The sequence below is a fragment of the Rhizomucor pusillus genome (genome assembly GCF_041956525.1).
Source record: "Rhizomucor pusillus strain CBS 183.67 unplaced genomic scaffold VTP01scaffold_18, whole genome shotgun sequence".
Lineage (NCBI taxonomy): Eukaryota > Fungi > Mucoromycota > Mucoromycetes > Mucorales > Lichtheimiaceae > Rhizomucor > Rhizomucor pusillus.
In genome coordinates this window covers 51,232-68,227 of record NW_027192160.1, presented here as the reverse complement: position 1 = coordinate 68,227, position 16,996 = coordinate 51,232, and the positions used below count along the sequence as shown (strand labels likewise).

Here is a 16,996-nt window from a genome sequence, read left to right as displayed (position 1 = left end):
ATGCAGCTTTATGATGAATTGCATTATGGTACAAACAAGTTATGCTACTGCTTTCCACTGTACTTTTTGGAAAGTTCGAGATATTGCTTTTGCCGTACATCTAGTACTCGACGCTTGTTGAAATATTCGACCTATTTTAAACATTTAGAGGCAATTCCTTGTCGTTGACGCGAAAACATACCCAGCTTGCCATGCATGCATCTTCGTACTTCTTTTTGCTCTCTAAGCAATCCTTTGCCTGCTCAGGATCTTTCTCAACTGCAACGGGATCGACAATGTTCAAACGGTCGAGGCATGCAAAGTATTCGTCTCTAAGCTTCCAGCAGACTTGTCGTTGCTGGCGTGTTGGTGGTTTCGCACCGCTGCTGTCGGCCATTGTGTTGTGTTTGATTGTGGAGAGTGCAAGTGTCTCGAATTGACCAGACGCGAGCCGGAAAAAGTTCAAGCTGTCCGAATATGGGAAAAGGCCGGGCCACCAGGGGGGTGGAAATGAATTCTGGCAACTTGGATGTTGGTCTCGCATAAGACGACCACCTTGCCTTGGGGATATCAGTATCGGTTGTCGATCATTTCTGCATTGTTATACGAGGCTTGAATTGTTAATGCAATCAAAAGGTCCATGGTGCAATGAATGAATATATTATTATTCTAGTACACGCTCGCCCGAATCAATAATTTGCCATTCAGTGTAAACAGGACGTTGCATTACCCTCGGCGTAATGATTCATTTGGTATCAAAGGGATTACATGATCGCAATCATTGCTTATTTCTTCTCCTGACCTTATTTCCCCCCCCCCCTCAATACCGGCTCCGTAAGCTATCGGAAGTTCGCTGCCGGATTATAAAATGACTATCGTTTTTTGCAAGGAGCTCAGTTGAATCAACGGCCGCTGATGATATAGCTACTTTCACAAGGGCGGAAAAGTTATCGTATCTTCCGAGCACAATGTATAAAAACATGTGCACAGTTCATGAGGTCGATGGGTCAATGTGAACAGCCGAGGGAATAAAGCAGGACCATTTCTTTTTTTGACAGTCAAGATGATCAGCAAACTCTACTGACTTTGGAGTTACCATAATAGGCGAAAGTGCGGTCCGCACGGGCTTGCTTGTCAGGTTGGTATCACAAGAAACCACCTTGAGGTCGATGGTTAATGGCCAACAGAACCAGATCTACATGGTTGTATCGCGCGATTGTCCCTGTTTTGAAGATGCACAGTTTAAATGTTTTTTGATACTGTAACCCGATGACTCTAAACAATCGGTTTCCTATCTTTGTTTGATATCGTCACCAATTAAGCGAGGTAATGTTGTTCGGAGCTGCACCACCGAGTCAGCAGCGTGTTCGATGCTCGACAGCACCAGCATGCACGCACCTTGTGCCAACCCATCCTTCCTCCCCCGTTACCGTGTATTATAAATATACCATCACCTTTTCCTCCCCTCCTCATCCTTCTTGTCTTTTACTCTTCTCACAATGCTTGCCTCAACACAGCAGCCGCTCGACCTTCGAGCACCGCGTCTTTATTTCAAAGAGTTCATCAAGGAAAACCTCATCGACGATGTATTGCCAAACGATCAACCTGATCCATGGTATGCATCCCAGCATATCATGATCCAGACACACCAACTGCCACGTCGAAAAGCTTCTGAGTACCACGCTGTTACCTGCCAGCTGCCAACCGCTTCCAGAAAATCTTCAGGCTCTGCGAGGATCAAAAGCAGCAAAGCCAGGCAACAAGCTCCAAAAACTCTCAACTTGTCGGAATTATCAGCAAAGATGCCCAGCAGCAGCAATCGGAAACGGCCACACAGCACAGAATCCATTATCAAGTGGATGGACGAACGGCTTGCCAGGCAACAAGAAAAGTCCATACGGATGCGCTCTCAATCATCCCCAACAACCGAGAGTCCCAAACTCCCATCCGTCCCTGCTACTCCCAGAGCTCCTGCACGGCCGCATGTACAGCGTGTCGTCAAGGCAGAACCAGAATGTGCATTGAAACGCGCTCATAAGATACTTTCCCACATCCCCGAGACTTGCATCGAAATAACCCCACCGAACCGATCTGCTCGTCGAGGCAGCAGCAGCAGCCTTGGTCACAAGAAACCAAACAGATTGGATGCGGACGAGTGGCCACATATCTTGTCCCAGGGTACCGATGAGCAAGACCGCCTAGTGGCACAGCATTATGTTTTACGGACTGCTTTCCAAGGTGACTACTGTGTCCCGCTGCGCTCAGCCTTGCAAGCCGGCGCTGTGGTACTTGATATAGGCTGTGGCTCCGGAACCTGGGCCATGGAGATGGCCACCGAATTCGCAGCATCTGCTTTTATCGGCATTGATCGTAACAGGCATTATCCCATGGACATCAAACCCAAGAACTGCTTCTTCCGCTCGTACGATATCTCGCATCTGCCTCTGCCTTTCCCTGACAACAGCGTTGATTATATTTTCCAGCGCGACCTCAACTGGGATATGCTGTCGCAGGCATGGGACCCTCTAATGGCCGAATACATGAGGATTTTGAAACCCGGAGGATGGATCGAATTGGTGGAACCTGTGAGTAATGATCGTCGTCGTTTGTGGCACATTGGTACTTGGATTATGACTTACTGACGAATTGTATCGGGGTGTATAGGATATGAAAACTCAAAGCAGTCATATACTCGAAAATGCTATGAACGATAAGAGTAAGTAGTGGGAAAAGACAGTAATATTTACATCTGCAAGCCGTCGATCTCACAGTATTGTTTACTTAAGTGATTTCTGCATTGTATGCACGGCGACAAGATCCACACATTGCACAGCGACTGCCGTCTGTTCTCGCTGGCAGAGGATTCCGACGCATCGAGAGCCATTTCCAATCGTTACCGCTAGGCTGGGTCGAAGACAATGCCAGGAATGACGTTGAAGCCAACCGGTATGCGCTGGCCGTATCCAGTCATTACATGTTCACCCTTTGCTCGCTGCAGCGATGGTTATCCCAAGTCATGGGTATGAGCCAAGACAAGTACTCCAACTATATTGCTTCTCTACCGGCAGAGTGGAAGCGATCCAAAACTTACATCAATTGGCATCGTATCGTCGCTCAAAAACCTCCTCGAACAAGTCATTGAAGCATGTACGTACTACCAAGGCCTGCCATGGTCTCTTTTTCTTCCAACACCTTTACATTCCTTCATTTCTCTCGTTTATTTTCTTCATCATCTCTGTTACAATTTTTGTTCAGTAACTATCTCTGTAATTACTACATGTTTTGTACAAAGAACCCCTCCATTTTTGCCCCATCCTTTTGTGTATGTATGTATTATTCTGATTAACATGGATATTTCTGCAATATATTCAAATATATGTACAGTGCTGGAAGGATGATTGGCCCAGGGTCACCCATCCGAATCTGAGCCAGGATAAACGCTTCCAACAATGTGAGCCACATTATCCAATTTGAATCAGCCCAGCCAATTTAGGTCACCATATTGAATTGGGGTCAGCCTAATGAAATTGGGTCATTCCAGGCCTTCCAGGCCGGCAGCATAAAAGGCGAATTGGGGCCGGTTTTGTCGGTGCAGCAAAGTTGACAACGGGTTCTCGCTGAAGTTAACAGCGAGATGTGCCACTCGATTGAATTGAAAAGGGAACACTCAATAATTTTAGGCGCTTTTTGGTCTCTCTCTACTTTGAGACCTTGAACCGGTAGGGTCTCATTGGCATTCGCCGTTACATGGACGGTTCCAGCGATGAAAATGGATGAATTTAGCACTGGAGACAATCAGAGCACGATGACTATCCTCGGTTTATGATACTTGTTGTGTCGTGTAAGGTCCATATATTGCAGTGAGATTAAAAGAAGGTCTGTTCGTTTATGAACGCTCAGACCAAGTAGGCAGTTGAAGGGTTGAGTCTATCGAAGTCCCACAAGCAGAGAGTGAACGTTGTATTAAGAGCCACATACTGATGGAGACGCTGCAGCTATTGTCAGCAGCTGGACAGACGGTAGCTGAGATTAAAGATGGTTGGCGTTACAGAGTGTCAAATGTCCCTAGATGAACTAACACGTGGCGCCATTTAGGTTGGTTCAATCCCGAGAACTACGTTGCCGCTGCTTTATCCTGGTTGAAGCAGACATTAAAGCTGCACGAATAGCAATACAACACATATACTATAGACCGCACAAATGTCTTTTCTCAAAGGTACACATTGTAAGTGGATTTCGTGTCAATACCGCTCAGCTATCTCTATACATATGTTTATGGCTCAAGCTGTATCTCATGGCTCTCCATGCGCAGGATGAAAACGGAAACCCCCCGCTGACGGCTCATCTATAAGGCAACGGCACATAAATCTCGCCTCTTTAAAGAGTGAGAGGATGCCACCGCACAGACATGGCGCTTGTCGAAGCCAAGGAAAGCTACCAAGCCAGCAGAGAAAGGCCTGGAACGGGTAATCACATGCCTTGACAAAGTTCTTTGGCCATGTAATTTCCTATTGTCATCTTCGTTATATCGATCTAGCAACATAATCAAATTTCTTTCTGGCTCAATTCCAGATGGGTGACCGCGCTCTGGTTATTTCATCATCATCGCTGACCACCCGGATATGATGATGCTGATCATTTCCTTTTACGAGCCACGCAAGCCAGGAAACGTCAAGTTCGCCCTTGTACCCCCGCATGTGCTTCTGTGTGTCACGAGCTGCTCTTTTCTCGGCAACTATAACGATAATATTTTCACTGTTCACATCTCAAAAGAAAGTAAACATACGCAGATTTTACTATGTATTCCTGATCCAATATATGTTGTGTGCTATATAGAGCGATTATTTATATACTATCTGGTGTTTCGTTGATCGGTTTTAATTAGAGCCGTAACGCTGGGCAAGCGCTTGTTTCTCCTCATCAGCTGTAGGATATTGCGAGTCTGATGTTTTCGGACGAGGCGGGATGCGGAAACCACCTGCATCTACGCGACCGCCGGGGCGATACTGCTGCTGAAATTCAGAGTATGGCCGCTGAGGAGGTGCTTGCTTCTGGCGACGGGTAAATTGGCGGTAGAGCTGACTGTAATTCGTATGGTAGAAGGCAGGCGCGGTCTGTTCCGACCACGCAGACGAGATGGAATTTTGGAATGGCTGGTGCTGGTGCATAGATGGAAGGCTATGGATAGAAGACTGGTTCTGTAGTCGTTGGTTGTAAGGTTGAGGCGATTGTGTGTAAGGAAGCTGCGCAGGACTTGGTACTGGTGAATCAACGGCAGTAGGTGCTGGTCTGCTTGCGCTGATAGGGGTCTGGAAAGGTGCACTGTTGTTTTCTTCGTCTTCCTGGAGGATCTTATCCTTGTGTGTGCTGCTTTGGCTTGCAGTAGAGTACATTCGAGGGGGCGTCTGTGGAGGTGCTGGCTCTTGCACCGCGGGTGGCGCTGATGGTGCCGGTGCTGGCACCGCTTCAGGTGGTGGTTGCTGAACCATTGGATTCGTATCGTACGCGTTTAGAGGCGATTGATCGGCTGATGGAGCACTTGCAGCAGAATCGTTTGCTTCATATGCAGGCGGCGGGCCATAGAGATCCAGTTGGGCAAGATCAATTTCTGTTTCATGATTTATCTTTAGATCTCCAGTTGTGTGCGCGACTTCACTGGGAGAATAACCCGTTGGCTCTGTCTGTTGAGGTCTCGGGGACCGTGGTGGAAGTGCAGGTGGCGTCGATGGTTTAGAGTCTTCTGCTGGTTTCTGTTTGCCTTTGCCTTTATCTAGATCGTCAGCATCGGTATCCACAGAAACCACATCTGACGCACGCTGATCAGCCAGCGTTGGACGCTCTTCTCCTTCCATTGGGTGCCAAGATTCCAAAGCTATTAGAGCATCTGCGAGAATTTGGGCTGCTTCTTGACCCTTTTCATAAGGCTTGCGGTGTGCTTCGCCGTGTGGAGTTGGCTCGATATCCAAAAGATCCACGATGTACTTTCCAAATCCAGCAATGATTGCGAGTTTCTCTGCCATCTCGTGCATAGCATTGAAGCGAATATAAAATGCTTCACGTAGAGCAAAACGCTTGAAATCACTCATCTCCATTTCAGTGTCTCGCGTGTCTCGTTCCAGAGATTCGAGTTCCTTTGTAAACTCTCGCAACTTTGGCGACTTTGGACTCGATTTAGTCAGATTGCTGATACGTCCCTGCAAGGAACGCTTCTTTTCGCGGATATCTGACAATTTCTCTTCTCTTTCTCGCATAGCCTTGATTGCTCGACGATATTGCTGATATTTTCCTAAAATATAATGGCCACTTCAATTTATATCCTTGCGTTTTCGATACGCGTTCCTTGCGCTCCTTACCTGCATATGCTTCCTCAATCTCGATTTGTTTTTTCAAGAGCTTTATCAGCTTGTCTCCAATATCCTGAAACAGGGTCAAAGTCAGCTATTAGGAGCAAGACTTCGCTGTGTCACTTGCCGCGTACCTCCAAGTCGCGGGCATCTTCTTTGCCTTCCTGATGCTCTTCTTTGATCCAGTGCTCGAATGCACGAAGTGTCTCGCCATGGTGGTAAGCGCGCATGCGCGTAACGTACAAGTCATTTCTTTCTTCGAATATCCAGGCAGACAAGGCCTTGGTGTCCTGCTTCTGTAACGGGTTGTTCCTTGCAAAGTGCGAGTAAGCTCCGGTGGTGAGCTTTCCGAGCGAGAACTGGAGATCTTTAAAGTTCATTCTGCTCTGAAAGAAAATGAAAACGAAAGGGAAACACTGTTGCGGGAGCCAAGCTGCCGTGTCTCTTTAAAGCGGGCCAAGCTCTGAAAACGGTAAAGTCTGTGCAACAAAAGCGCCAAGCCCGTTGCGGCAGTAGTCTATTTTCAATCTAACAGCAATCGATCGCAGACGACTCTTGCAATAAATAGAAACGATCCTGTCATGGCAGTAAAAGGTACTATCTAGATATCAAAGCACGTTCTATTATACTTGGCTACCTAGCGTTTAATACATGTTCATAAAGTTACTACAAATGGAATATTTACGACGCGATCAGTTTCAATGTTCCTTTCTCCTCAGCTTGTTCTTCAGCAGTTGCTGCTTGTTCTCGAGCGGCTCCCAGCTCATAAGCTCCATTCATGCCGCCCGCGGGGTATTTTTGATAAGGGTTCTGGATGATCATGAAAGGTACAGACTCGTAGACGCAATGCACGTCCGTGCCCTGCAGAACAAGAATTCTTAGTCATGCTATCTTCGCATTGCAGATACTGGTCGCATACCACATAGTTAACCATGATACGGTAGTGGTAAAGTCCAGTGGGGTCGTCAATGTTGAGTGGGAAGGTTACTTCTCCTCTGTTGCCGTCAGTGTAGAGAGCTAGCACGATACAATGAATATATGACTGCACTGCATCAAAACATACGAGACATACTGATATTTTCTCCCACGACATATTGGTTGTGCTGCGTGCTGTTCAATACACGAATGCGGGTGATAATATTGGGAGAGTGTGGAATGCCCTGCTCGACTTCCCATCGCAAGTACTGGATAGACCCAGCTTCGTATCCCTGACCAGGATATGTGGGATATGTAATTCTGAAGCCTGTCACGAAACCGTTGTTAAGCTATACAACCTCTTAGATATGCGACGCATTTTTTGTATACCAATGCAGTAATCAGGATTGACGCGAGGTGGGTTGTAACCGTATTGTAAGAGAGCTTCGCCGGTCTCGGCGCGACGGACAGCGCGACCAAAGGCTACTGAAGAAAATAAGGCAATTGCTAGAACAAAAAGTTGGAAAGTCTTCATTGTGGGATACTTTTTCAGACGAAAACCAAGCAGGTCGACTTGTTTGTCTTTTATATTTTTAAGATTCTATTCATGACCATTATTGGAGGCGTTCTCCTTATAAATTTAAACGAGGCCGATTCTTTATTCTTTACAACATCTCTCACAATCAGAGCAAATAGCTCTGGACTGCTGAGCTCGTTTCTGTGGTAGGCTGAAGGATGCATGATTCTCAGGAACCGGTGGCAAACAATACCACTTGTACCACTGGGACCAATCGTGTCAACATCATCAGGCCAAAGTTAAAATTATAGTCTGAGTGCTCTTTAAATGATTCGGTTGCGTTCCAAAGTATACCACCCGTTTACTCATAAACTGGAAACTCAAACCGGTGGCAGGGAGGTTTCTTCCAGCACTACGCCTCTCATCATTTCTTTGCCACAGCAATCGTTAAAAATAGGAACTGTAAACAATTGAGTGACTCCAAAACGGATGTATTGTTAGAGTTGCTTGAATGTGATACATCTAATATTAATAGCCACGATTGCAATGGTCACACTCATCTTTGTTCAAGATTTTCAAACCTAATTAAATATAGTAGTTAATTGAATACGTATACGACGCCTACTCTGGATTTCAATGCTTGGTTGGATCGCTCTGGTTGGTTGCGGAAATGACCAAGTTTGGTTGTACACAAAAATTCAAACGAGTACATACAGACACGTTGAAAAGTTTCGCCCAGGTGCGATTAGTAATAACCTAGAACGAATATGAACACCTTCATTGTTTACAGCCTGTGACTTGCGACCTAAGCCCGACTAGTGCATCCATGGTCAGGCTAATTCAAGGTAAACAATACAGTAGCTGCGGAAGAGGTCATCGTGTTGCACTTTCTTTTCCTTCCTTTATTATTAGGCTATAGGATTTATTTGCAAAGATCCTAAAGATGGATGGCGCAGGGAAGGCTTCCTGCACGATATATGTTTATTCTCATAGAGAACTAGAGAGTTTTGGAAGAATCTGCCCCTTTTTATATTTCATTTTCTTTGCGAGAATTAAACCGTTCCTCATTCTAAACTGGCAAACGTTATAAATTGTCTTCATATGACGATATGTATGTTTCTATCAAAGATATGTCGGGGCGTTAATGTAAGCGTTGTGGCGAGTATAGCAAACCGTGGCTTTTCGCGCCATACACACACGTAATTTGTAACAGAAGGTCCCATGTCGATCGTTCAAGTAGATTTCTTTGCCCACGTTTGAACCGGATCTGGTTTTCCCAGCTGCTCACGCACATAATGGTTTCAATAGTCCAATAGACCTGTCTGCTATCGATGACAGCATTGCATAATATACGGAACTATCCAAGGATCAGATTGTCAAGAATATTCATATAGCAATCAATATGTAAGACTATCCTTTGAGGGGCTGATCAGATGATTGTGATACCATTTTGTTTTATCCTATTTTGAGAGTACACTGGGCATAAACCATATCATCTTGACACCCTAGAGATAGAGAGCAAAGTTAGGCAGTTAACCGGGTACAAGCACTTGAGTTACGTTCAACCTACGGCCTTGTCAAAGTAAAGCATCTATACTAGATTTGGGCTGCTCACTTTCATTGCAAAATATGGTCAATAACTTGAGCACATTTGGGTCAGGGTAGAAGCACATCGCAGAATGATGCGGAAGAAGCAGCTGCTCCTGTTGGCTTTGATCTCTTCTGTTTATTATTATTATTGTCCTTACAAATTAGTTATTAGCAAAGATATCAAAAAACGGATGGCCTAGTGCATCCTCCGCAGTAATACGCTTGTCGCAATCGAGTGTAAGGCACTTTTGGAGAAGATCAATCGCGTTTTTGATATCATTCTCCTCCCAGCATTTGAACCGTTCTTCGTTAAAAGACTGGCAAATACTGTACAGTGACTTGGCTTGACGGGGTATAGTCTTAATATTGGTATCAAAAGTACGATCTAAGTCACTAACGTAAGCATTCTGGCTAGTATAGCAATCCAAATCTTTTCCAGCTTACTCAGTTTATCAGCAAATGCCTTCATTTCGTTCAACCCGAGCAGAGTTGCTATCTCCACCAACGCATCTGCATCATCTTTGGATTCGAAAAAAGGAAATTGTCCCGATAATAGAGATAGTAATATGACGCCCACAGACCAAATATCGATGGCTATGTTAAGAACATCTTAAATATTTATATTGCAACGATGATGATCGAAACTGACTGACCTCCAGTTTGGTAAAATTCGCGGAATAAGACCTCGGGCGCTCGAAACCCTCGAGTTCCAGCCCTGTTTGCGTGCGCAGATGGTCTGAAATTTCAACCTTAGAATACAGACACATATAGGTTAAAGAAATGCCTTGATATCTCTGTTTACCTAGTATCGTTTCTCAAATAACCTGGGGCTTTGCGCATAACTGCATTGCTACCAGGCGCAACTATATTTTCCTTCATCTTTCGTCCAACTCTCCGTCGCAGTGTACTCCTTCTCTGGTCATACTCTTCTTTTGATAATCTCTTATTGATTGACTGCACAGAATTCATGAGCAAAGTGTGCAAGCTGTCGATTATACCATAAAGTACTCACCTCAGCCAGCCCAAAGTCTATCAAAATACCCGTCCGTAATTGACGATTGTACAAAAAGTTGTGCGGTTTGATATCGCGATGGATGAATTGACGCGAATGGAGATGCTTGAGACCGGTCAAAAGACTATACGTATAACACTTGATATCATCCATAGTCATATCTACAAATAATCTCTTTTGCCTTCGTGAGCATTATGCAGAAGCGGTAATTATGTATTTGCTCTTACACGAAAATCGTCATGCTCGATATATGGCATCACGATAAAGAATTCGTCTCCTTCGCGAAATGCAGTTATTAAGGGTGCAACGCATGGACAACCACTGTGACAGGAAAATTTACAAAGATGATTAGCATACATACAATTGTAAACAAGAAAAAACATTACCTCATTGATTTCAGGAGGCTTATTTCGTGAGCAATCCGTGCAGGGCTGCTTGTGCAATAGATTCGTTTCAGTGCTACGTATTTTGTAGCGATTTCTGGTTTATCATCTGTAGGTCCAAACGCAGATGCAGTCCGCTCCCAGCTTGCAAAGAGTTGCTGCTTCCAGACAGCATTATCGAATTCATCATATCGCAAATCCTCAGCTTTGTAAACAGTGCTGAATGTTCCTATAGGTGCATTAGCTTATGCAAGCTGTTTTATATTTCTCTACTTGTTGGTAAGTCCCTACCTTCTCCGAGCTTATCAATTATTTTATAGTTGCCTTCTAGATGCTTGACTTTTGAGTTTATATACTGGATCTCCTCTTGTAATTTGGCCTTCTTTTGCTCAAGAGTATCCTTTGCAGCGTTGCTTCCATCAGCTTTCGACTTGTCTGTTGTCACATCGTTCACTGCGTTGCTTTCATCAGATTTTGATTTGTTTGCGTTCGCGTCATTCGCTGCATTGCTATCGTCAATCTGCAATTTATCTCTTTTCGTGTTGTGTGCTGTGTTGCTACCGTCAGTCTTTGCAGTGCCTGCTTTCTCTTCGTTTGCTGTATTGGTATCGTCCGTCTTTGATTTGTTCATTTTTATGTCGTTTGCTGTGTTGCTAACATCAACCTTTGTAGTGCCTGCTTTCTCTTCGTTTGCTGTATTGGCATCGTCCATCTTTGATTTGTCTGTTTTCATGTCGTTTTCCGTGTTTCTACCGTCAGCCTTTGAAGTATTTGCTTTGTCCACGTTTGCTGCATTAGTATTGTCAGCATTTGACTTGTTTTCTTTCGTATCTTTTGCTGTATTGCTACCATCAATCTTTGAACTATCCACAATCTTCCCATCTGCTGTATTGCTATCGTCAATCACTGATTTGCCTGTCTTCAGCTCTTTCACTGTGCGGCTCCTTCTATTACTCCTTGATTTACTCTTGTGCGCTATCTTGATTCCATCGATTTTTGCGTTGTCTTCCTTCACATCATTCATCGTATAACCTTGTTCAGGCTTCGACCTGTCCATTTTCGGTTCGTTTATCAAATTACTTTCGTTACGCGACGGCTTAATCGTTTCCATCTTGTTTGCTGCGCTACTTCCATCGATATTTGCATTGTCCATTTCTCTTTTTTCTGAAGTTTCTGACTTCTTTTTTTCTGCGACTGTAGATCGCAATCTTCTCGTGCCTGTTTTCTTTTTTATCGTGTTGTCTTTGTAGGCGAACGAGATTGTATCATCGATCTTTATATCAGCCGTTCCGGCGGTGTGTTTATCTTCTTCGTTATCAACTTGTACGCACTTCTTTTCATCATTCACTGTATATTCGATAGATGTTACGGAGGTTCCTGTCGTTCTGGCTTTTCTTTGCTTTGGAGGTCGTGCGTTTTCAGATTCGTCTGCAGTGGCTCTGGTTCTCTTTTGTCCAGTTTTTTCGCTTGCTTCCTCTTTCGAATTTCTGCGAGCAAGCAGAGGGTTAAACAGACGAGTAAGCTGCTGATAGTATGACTGTGCAAAAGGTCTTTGAGGGCTGGAATTGTCGTAAGCTTCCAAAAGCGAATGTCTGTCAGGGCGCATTCTGCAAAGTCGAACTTCGTCTTTGCTCGAGTCGTAGCTGTCATCGGAAGAGCCGTATCTTAAATTCCGCGTTCGTTTCCGTGAACTTGGAGATTCTGCGTGAGGGAGTACGATGGGTACGCCTCGCTCATCGACAGGTGGTGTCATTATCAAGACAAAAAAATGTTTGGAGAACTTTCGGCTGTTGAACTGCAATTTTCGTCCATCATGCGGCTGTGACGGATGTCGCACAAAAACCACCGAATTCGACGCAGCCTATCTATTACACAGGTGCGTAGCTATGAATATTCTTACATTATACTTCAAAGCAAGTGGTGATGCTCTCTAATATCCTATATCACTGTTATTCTTTGTGCCTCTCTGTTTTGGGCTAAATGTTTATACCTATATATGCAATCAAAAGCTAAGCTAATGGAAGTGGTTGCTTCCGATGTATATGAGAGACGAACATACGTAATTAAGCACATTTGCATGCGCTCTATTTATCCTACAGTCATACCAAAGGCTGCCCAGAAGTTTGGGATTAGGAATCGGTCCCTTAAAAATCCAGTAAAGTGAACGCCACGGTCGGCGCATCTCTTTCACTTTTCCTCATTCCGAAATAGCTTAACTGCCGCATCATTCGCAGAAGAGCAAAGCCTGTTGAACACGACTGCACAGGTAAAAGCTGCTTCATCTCTCTTCCTCCTTTGTCAAGTGCTATGCTTTTTATACTAACTTCTTTTTTTAATTTGTCCAGCGCCATCACGTCTATTTCCCTGTGTTTTCAGTTACATGCTTTCCTTTAGACGATCAAAGAAATGGATGAAAGCATGCTAAAATTACGGAAAACCTTGAAGGATATGCTGTTCAAGCTTTCAGAGAAGAAACTATTGCAACTGCATGAGTTGTTAACCTTCGGTCTCGTCATTGCTTCAGGTACAGAGAGGATCTTATTCTCTTGCTTTATATGCTTGGATTCTTAATTCAGGTCTGAAACTGATTGCTTATTCATAGATTGCCTAGAAGCATACGCTGCTCGCAATTCTCTATGATAGCAGGCCTACTACCCTGAGTGCGAGGAAGCTTTGCAGCTGAAATAACTGCATTAACTACTATCGTCTGCAGGATAAAAAGCTGACGGAGAAGAAATTTATGGCATATGTCTGGAAGACTCCATCTCTTTCATATCATCCTCGAAACAACCTTCAACGCGGCTCCCATTCTTGCTTTTCTTCAACGAAAAAGACAACGGAAGTCTTAGACACTTCCTTCTATGACATCTCATAATGCCCCACTACTTAAATTCCTTCTTTATTTGAGCACTTCATTGGTCCCACGTATCACTATATCATCATTCCATATCTATCCCTCTTTTCCTCTCTGTTGCACTATGTATTAAATTACTCTGTATATGAATAGCTTTCTATACCATCTTCCTCAATTACTACTTACATATCGACGGGAAAGGTTTCAAAATGCTGTAAATGGAAGGAACGATCTCCAAAAATGGCAGTCGAGTCACAGATCTAAGAGCACCTTCCCCGACGTCGCTGGTAATTCAATCCTTCTGCTTCACCTTAAAAATGCCAGCGAGAGGTAAATTTCTAAACCACGTACTCTCATAGAAACTGTGTATATTCAATACATGCAACGATCTAGATCCTGTAGGAGGTAGACGTCGACGCGGTCGGCCACCACGGAGAAGACCAGCAGAACGTCATTATCATGACGACGCCGAACAAAATAACACTGATGCTGCAGAGAACGTTGCTGCAAACGCGTCAGAAAGTGAAGTAGAAGAACCGGTTAGAGTTGTGCGACGCCGTGGAAGACCGCCAAAACGCAGTGTAACGCCCAGTGAAGATCCGAGAGCGGAAGCCAAACGTCGTAGAGAAGAAACGCCAGACGGACGCGCTAATGTCCCAGACGAGATAGACGAAGCTGGAGAACAAAAAGTAGATGCGAACGGTAACCTACTTGGAGGTATGACCTTGCGATATCGCTTTGAGCTTCGGTTCTGATGTTGGATCAATACATAGGTCGAGAGTATAAAGTTCCAACATTCACTTTGCCCGAGCGCGGCGATCAATTATTTATGTTTGCTATGGAACCGGCACGATTATTAAATTATCGAGACAGCTATCTCTTTTTCCACAAGAATCCACTCCTAGAGCGCGTACGACTTACAGAGGAGGAACGCAACTGGCTTGTTGATCAACGCCTGCTTATACACTGGTTTCGCAACCGCGACGTAGCAGTCGTCACAGCTCGTTCTTGCTTTAAATGCTTTGGATCTCGAATTGTAAAGAACGGACGGCACATTGTTGATGATTACTTTGAGACCAAAGCTCGAGAAGAAGGACCGCCTCCTGGCACTGAGATTCATGAATCTGAGGAAGGCGAGCATGGCACCATGGGACGTCGTGCATTGATCTCTCGAAGCTCGCGTTCAGGTGGATATGACACATCAATGCCGATTAACAGTGCAACTTGGATGCATCACGCCGCTCTTGCTGTACGAGGTTTTAACGCACAACTTCATGAGAGACGAGCGGAACGATCAGTGTTTTATGATATACACACCGATATCCATCAGCTTGCTGCCAGTACACAGCCTACTCGCTGCGTATTTGACTGTAAAGAGAGCAACGATGATGAATTGAAGATCTTCGACATCCAATTTGACGATTCAGGCGCATCGCATTTCCATGGGTTTGGACGCGCGCTGCTGGACGGTACATACGACACGGAGGCTTTATTAAATACCCTTCCAGATTCTATGCGACCTATTGCCAAGCGTATAATCGAATCAGATACTCCGAAGGAGAGGAAGAAGGAACCTCAATATCCGTTGGCTGTGATGGATGGTCAGCATCAGACTGAGTTTCCAATGTGAGTAACTATACAATAATAACTGCCTAATAAATCTGCTAACGCTTGGTAGACATTACACTCGATTCAATGAACCAGAACCTAAACCCGTCCCACCATCCTCTTTGGCCGCCACGGCACAGTCTTTTATAGCCCAACAGCATTATTTGAGCCAGATGTATAATATGAATGCAGCACCGCCAATGTTCCCTGAGACCGATCCTCACGCTAGAACAGCGTCTAGACCTCAAGTACGACAACCCGTACCACAGCAAATGAAACCTAATTATCCTGTGCAGTTCAGTACTCAATTGTCACCAGCATTTACAACTGCTGTATGTATACTGCACCTATTTGTATCTTTTGCTTCAGTGGGATAACCATTATCCGTAGAGAACTCCTACTCCTGATCAACCAACTTGCAGTTTCACAACACCAAAAGGTCAAACTTGTAAACGACCGGTTGCTGCACCGGGTGACAAGTGTCAAGTTCACTCAGTTCCCTACATCGCCGTGAACGTCTTGCCAAAAGCATCGGCTGCGCCCACGAATGCAGCGGCACCTGCTGGCAGCTCTGCTACCCAGGTGAGAAGGTTAATAACATCATTTAGTATGCAAAACTAATATATTATTTTTAAATTGCACAGCAGTTACCTGCCATAGATAGCAACACCTGCGCGGATTGTCATTATCTGAGCGCACCATCCGAGTTGTTGGCAAAAGATGGAAACGATACATGCGATGCATTCAAGCAAATAAAATGTGCAAAATGCACTCGCAAGTATCATCCAATCTGTGCGAATCTCGACACTCCTCGTCAACTAGCTGCGGTTGAGTCTTATCCTTGGGCATGTCCTGAATGCAAAATCTGTTGCGTATGCAAGAGTGCAGGAGATGAGTCAACGTTGATGATATGTGATGACTGCGACAGAGGCTGGCATACAGGGTGGTAATTATAAGATTTTTGATTAAATGCATTTCGAACAAGCTATTGATATCTTGAATTCCAATTCTTAGCTGCAGCCCCAAAATCGAAAGTATACCTGAAGGTAAGGAGCAGATTTTGCTGCATTATTTGGCATAGTCCTTCTAATGCAACGTGTAGGAAATTGGCTCTGTCCCCTTTGCGCTGACTGCCACGGTTGCGATGAGCACGGCGACAAGGTCGAATACAAGCATGCTATTTTACCGCCAACATCCGAGATTAAATATCCAATCTATTTGGCGACATACTGCCTCAAATGCCATGATAACTTTGAGCATGATCGCTTCTGTCCTGTCTGTCTGAAAACGTTCTCAGACCAGGATGAAAACGAGGAGGAGGATAACGATATGGTTGCCTGTGACGCTTGCGATCGATGGATTCATACTGGCTGCGACGAAACCCTGACACCTGAAAAGTATGAAGCGCTGTGTGAAGACGAGGAAGCAAAATACACCTGTCCACTTTGTTCCGGCAGCGTGAAACCTATCCACCAAAATGCAGCATCTATAGCCGCTTTGAAAGGTCTGTCACAGCCAAGTGGTTTTTGTGTAGGCATTATAGGTGGAAAGGTAAATTGAAAAGCATTGAAGCATTCTGTACTTCGTTTCAACTAAGCTACCATCCTTTTAGGTTCGAACTAGAGGTGTCCTTCAATACAAAAGTGGTAAAGTTGGAGTGCCTGAAATTAAAGGAACTGGCATAGCAGAGATGCCATCCCCTAAAAAATAAACAAAGCTTGTGTTTTTTAATATGTACGATGCTTGATTAGTATAAAAAGTGCAGGTGGTAAAAACATGAGGTCTCTTATTTTC

At 44.6% G+C, this 16,996-nt stretch overlaps 6 protein-coding genes across 6 annotated transcripts; 2 read left to right on the top strand and 4 right to left on the bottom strand.

The window, feature by feature from the left end:
- Positions 1-44: 44 nt before the first annotated feature.
- On the bottom strand, positions 45-376 carry VTP01DRAFT_3680 (uncharacterized protein; the record flags this gene model as incomplete). The annotated part of the gene is made up of 2 exons (XM_069382278.1): positions 45-131; positions 182-376. 2 exons carry the CDS (start codon positions 374-376, stop codon positions 45-47), a joined length of 282 nt encoding a protein of 93 aa, XP_069236006.1.
- Positions 377-1,478: 1,102 nt separating this feature from the next.
- Positions 1,479-3,121, top strand: VTP01DRAFT_3679 (uncharacterized protein; the record flags this gene model as incomplete). The annotated part of the gene is made up of 3 exons (XM_069382276.1): positions 1,479-2,564; positions 2,644-2,695; positions 2,766-3,121. 3 exons carry the CDS (start codon positions 1,479-1,481, stop codon positions 3,119-3,121), a joined length of 1,494 nt encoding a protein of 497 aa, XP_069236005.1.
- A 1,735-nt stretch (positions 3,122-4,856) lies between these two features.
- On the bottom strand, positions 4,857-6,703 carry VTP01DRAFT_3678 (uncharacterized protein; the record flags this gene model as incomplete). Its single annotated transcript, XM_069382275.1, has 3 exons — positions 4,857-6,265; positions 6,333-6,396; positions 6,458-6,703. 3 exons carry the CDS (start codon positions 6,701-6,703, stop codon positions 4,857-4,859), a joined length of 1,719 nt encoding a protein of 572 aa, XP_069236004.1.
- A 301-nt stretch (positions 6,704-7,004) lies between these two features.
- On the bottom strand, positions 7,005-7,773 carry VTP01DRAFT_3677 (uncharacterized protein; the record flags this gene model as incomplete). Its single annotated transcript, XM_069382274.1, has 4 exons — positions 7,005-7,184; positions 7,243-7,340; positions 7,396-7,566; positions 7,629-7,773. 4 exons carry the CDS (start codon positions 7,771-7,773, stop codon positions 7,005-7,007), a joined length of 594 nt encoding a protein of 197 aa, XP_069236003.1.
- Positions 7,774-9,506: 1,733 nt separating this feature from the next.
- VTP01DRAFT_3676 (uncharacterized protein) lies at positions 9,507-12,493 on the bottom strand (the record flags this gene model as incomplete). The annotated part of the gene is made up of 9 exons (XM_069382273.1): positions 9,507-9,730; positions 9,790-9,939; positions 9,999-10,081; positions 10,148-10,299; positions 10,358-10,531; positions 10,585-10,678; positions 10,744-10,969; positions 11,032-11,529; positions 11,590-12,493. The coding sequence occupies 9 exons, from the start codon at positions 12,491-12,493 to the stop codon at positions 9,507-9,509; spliced, it is 2,505 nt and encodes an 834-aa protein (XP_069236002.1).
- Positions 12,494-13,911: 1,418 nt separating this feature from the next.
- VTP01DRAFT_3675 (uncharacterized protein) lies at positions 13,912-16,913 on the top strand (the record flags this gene model as incomplete). The annotated part of the gene is made up of 9 exons (XM_069382272.1): positions 13,912-13,924; positions 13,988-14,311; positions 14,368-15,220; positions 15,273-15,534; positions 15,593-15,784; positions 15,847-16,148; positions 16,217-16,248; positions 16,305-16,753; positions 16,815-16,913. 9 exons carry the CDS (start codon positions 13,912-13,914, stop codon positions 16,911-16,913), a joined length of 2,526 nt encoding a protein of 841 aa, XP_069236001.1.
- Positions 16,914-16,996: the final 83 nt, after the last annotated feature.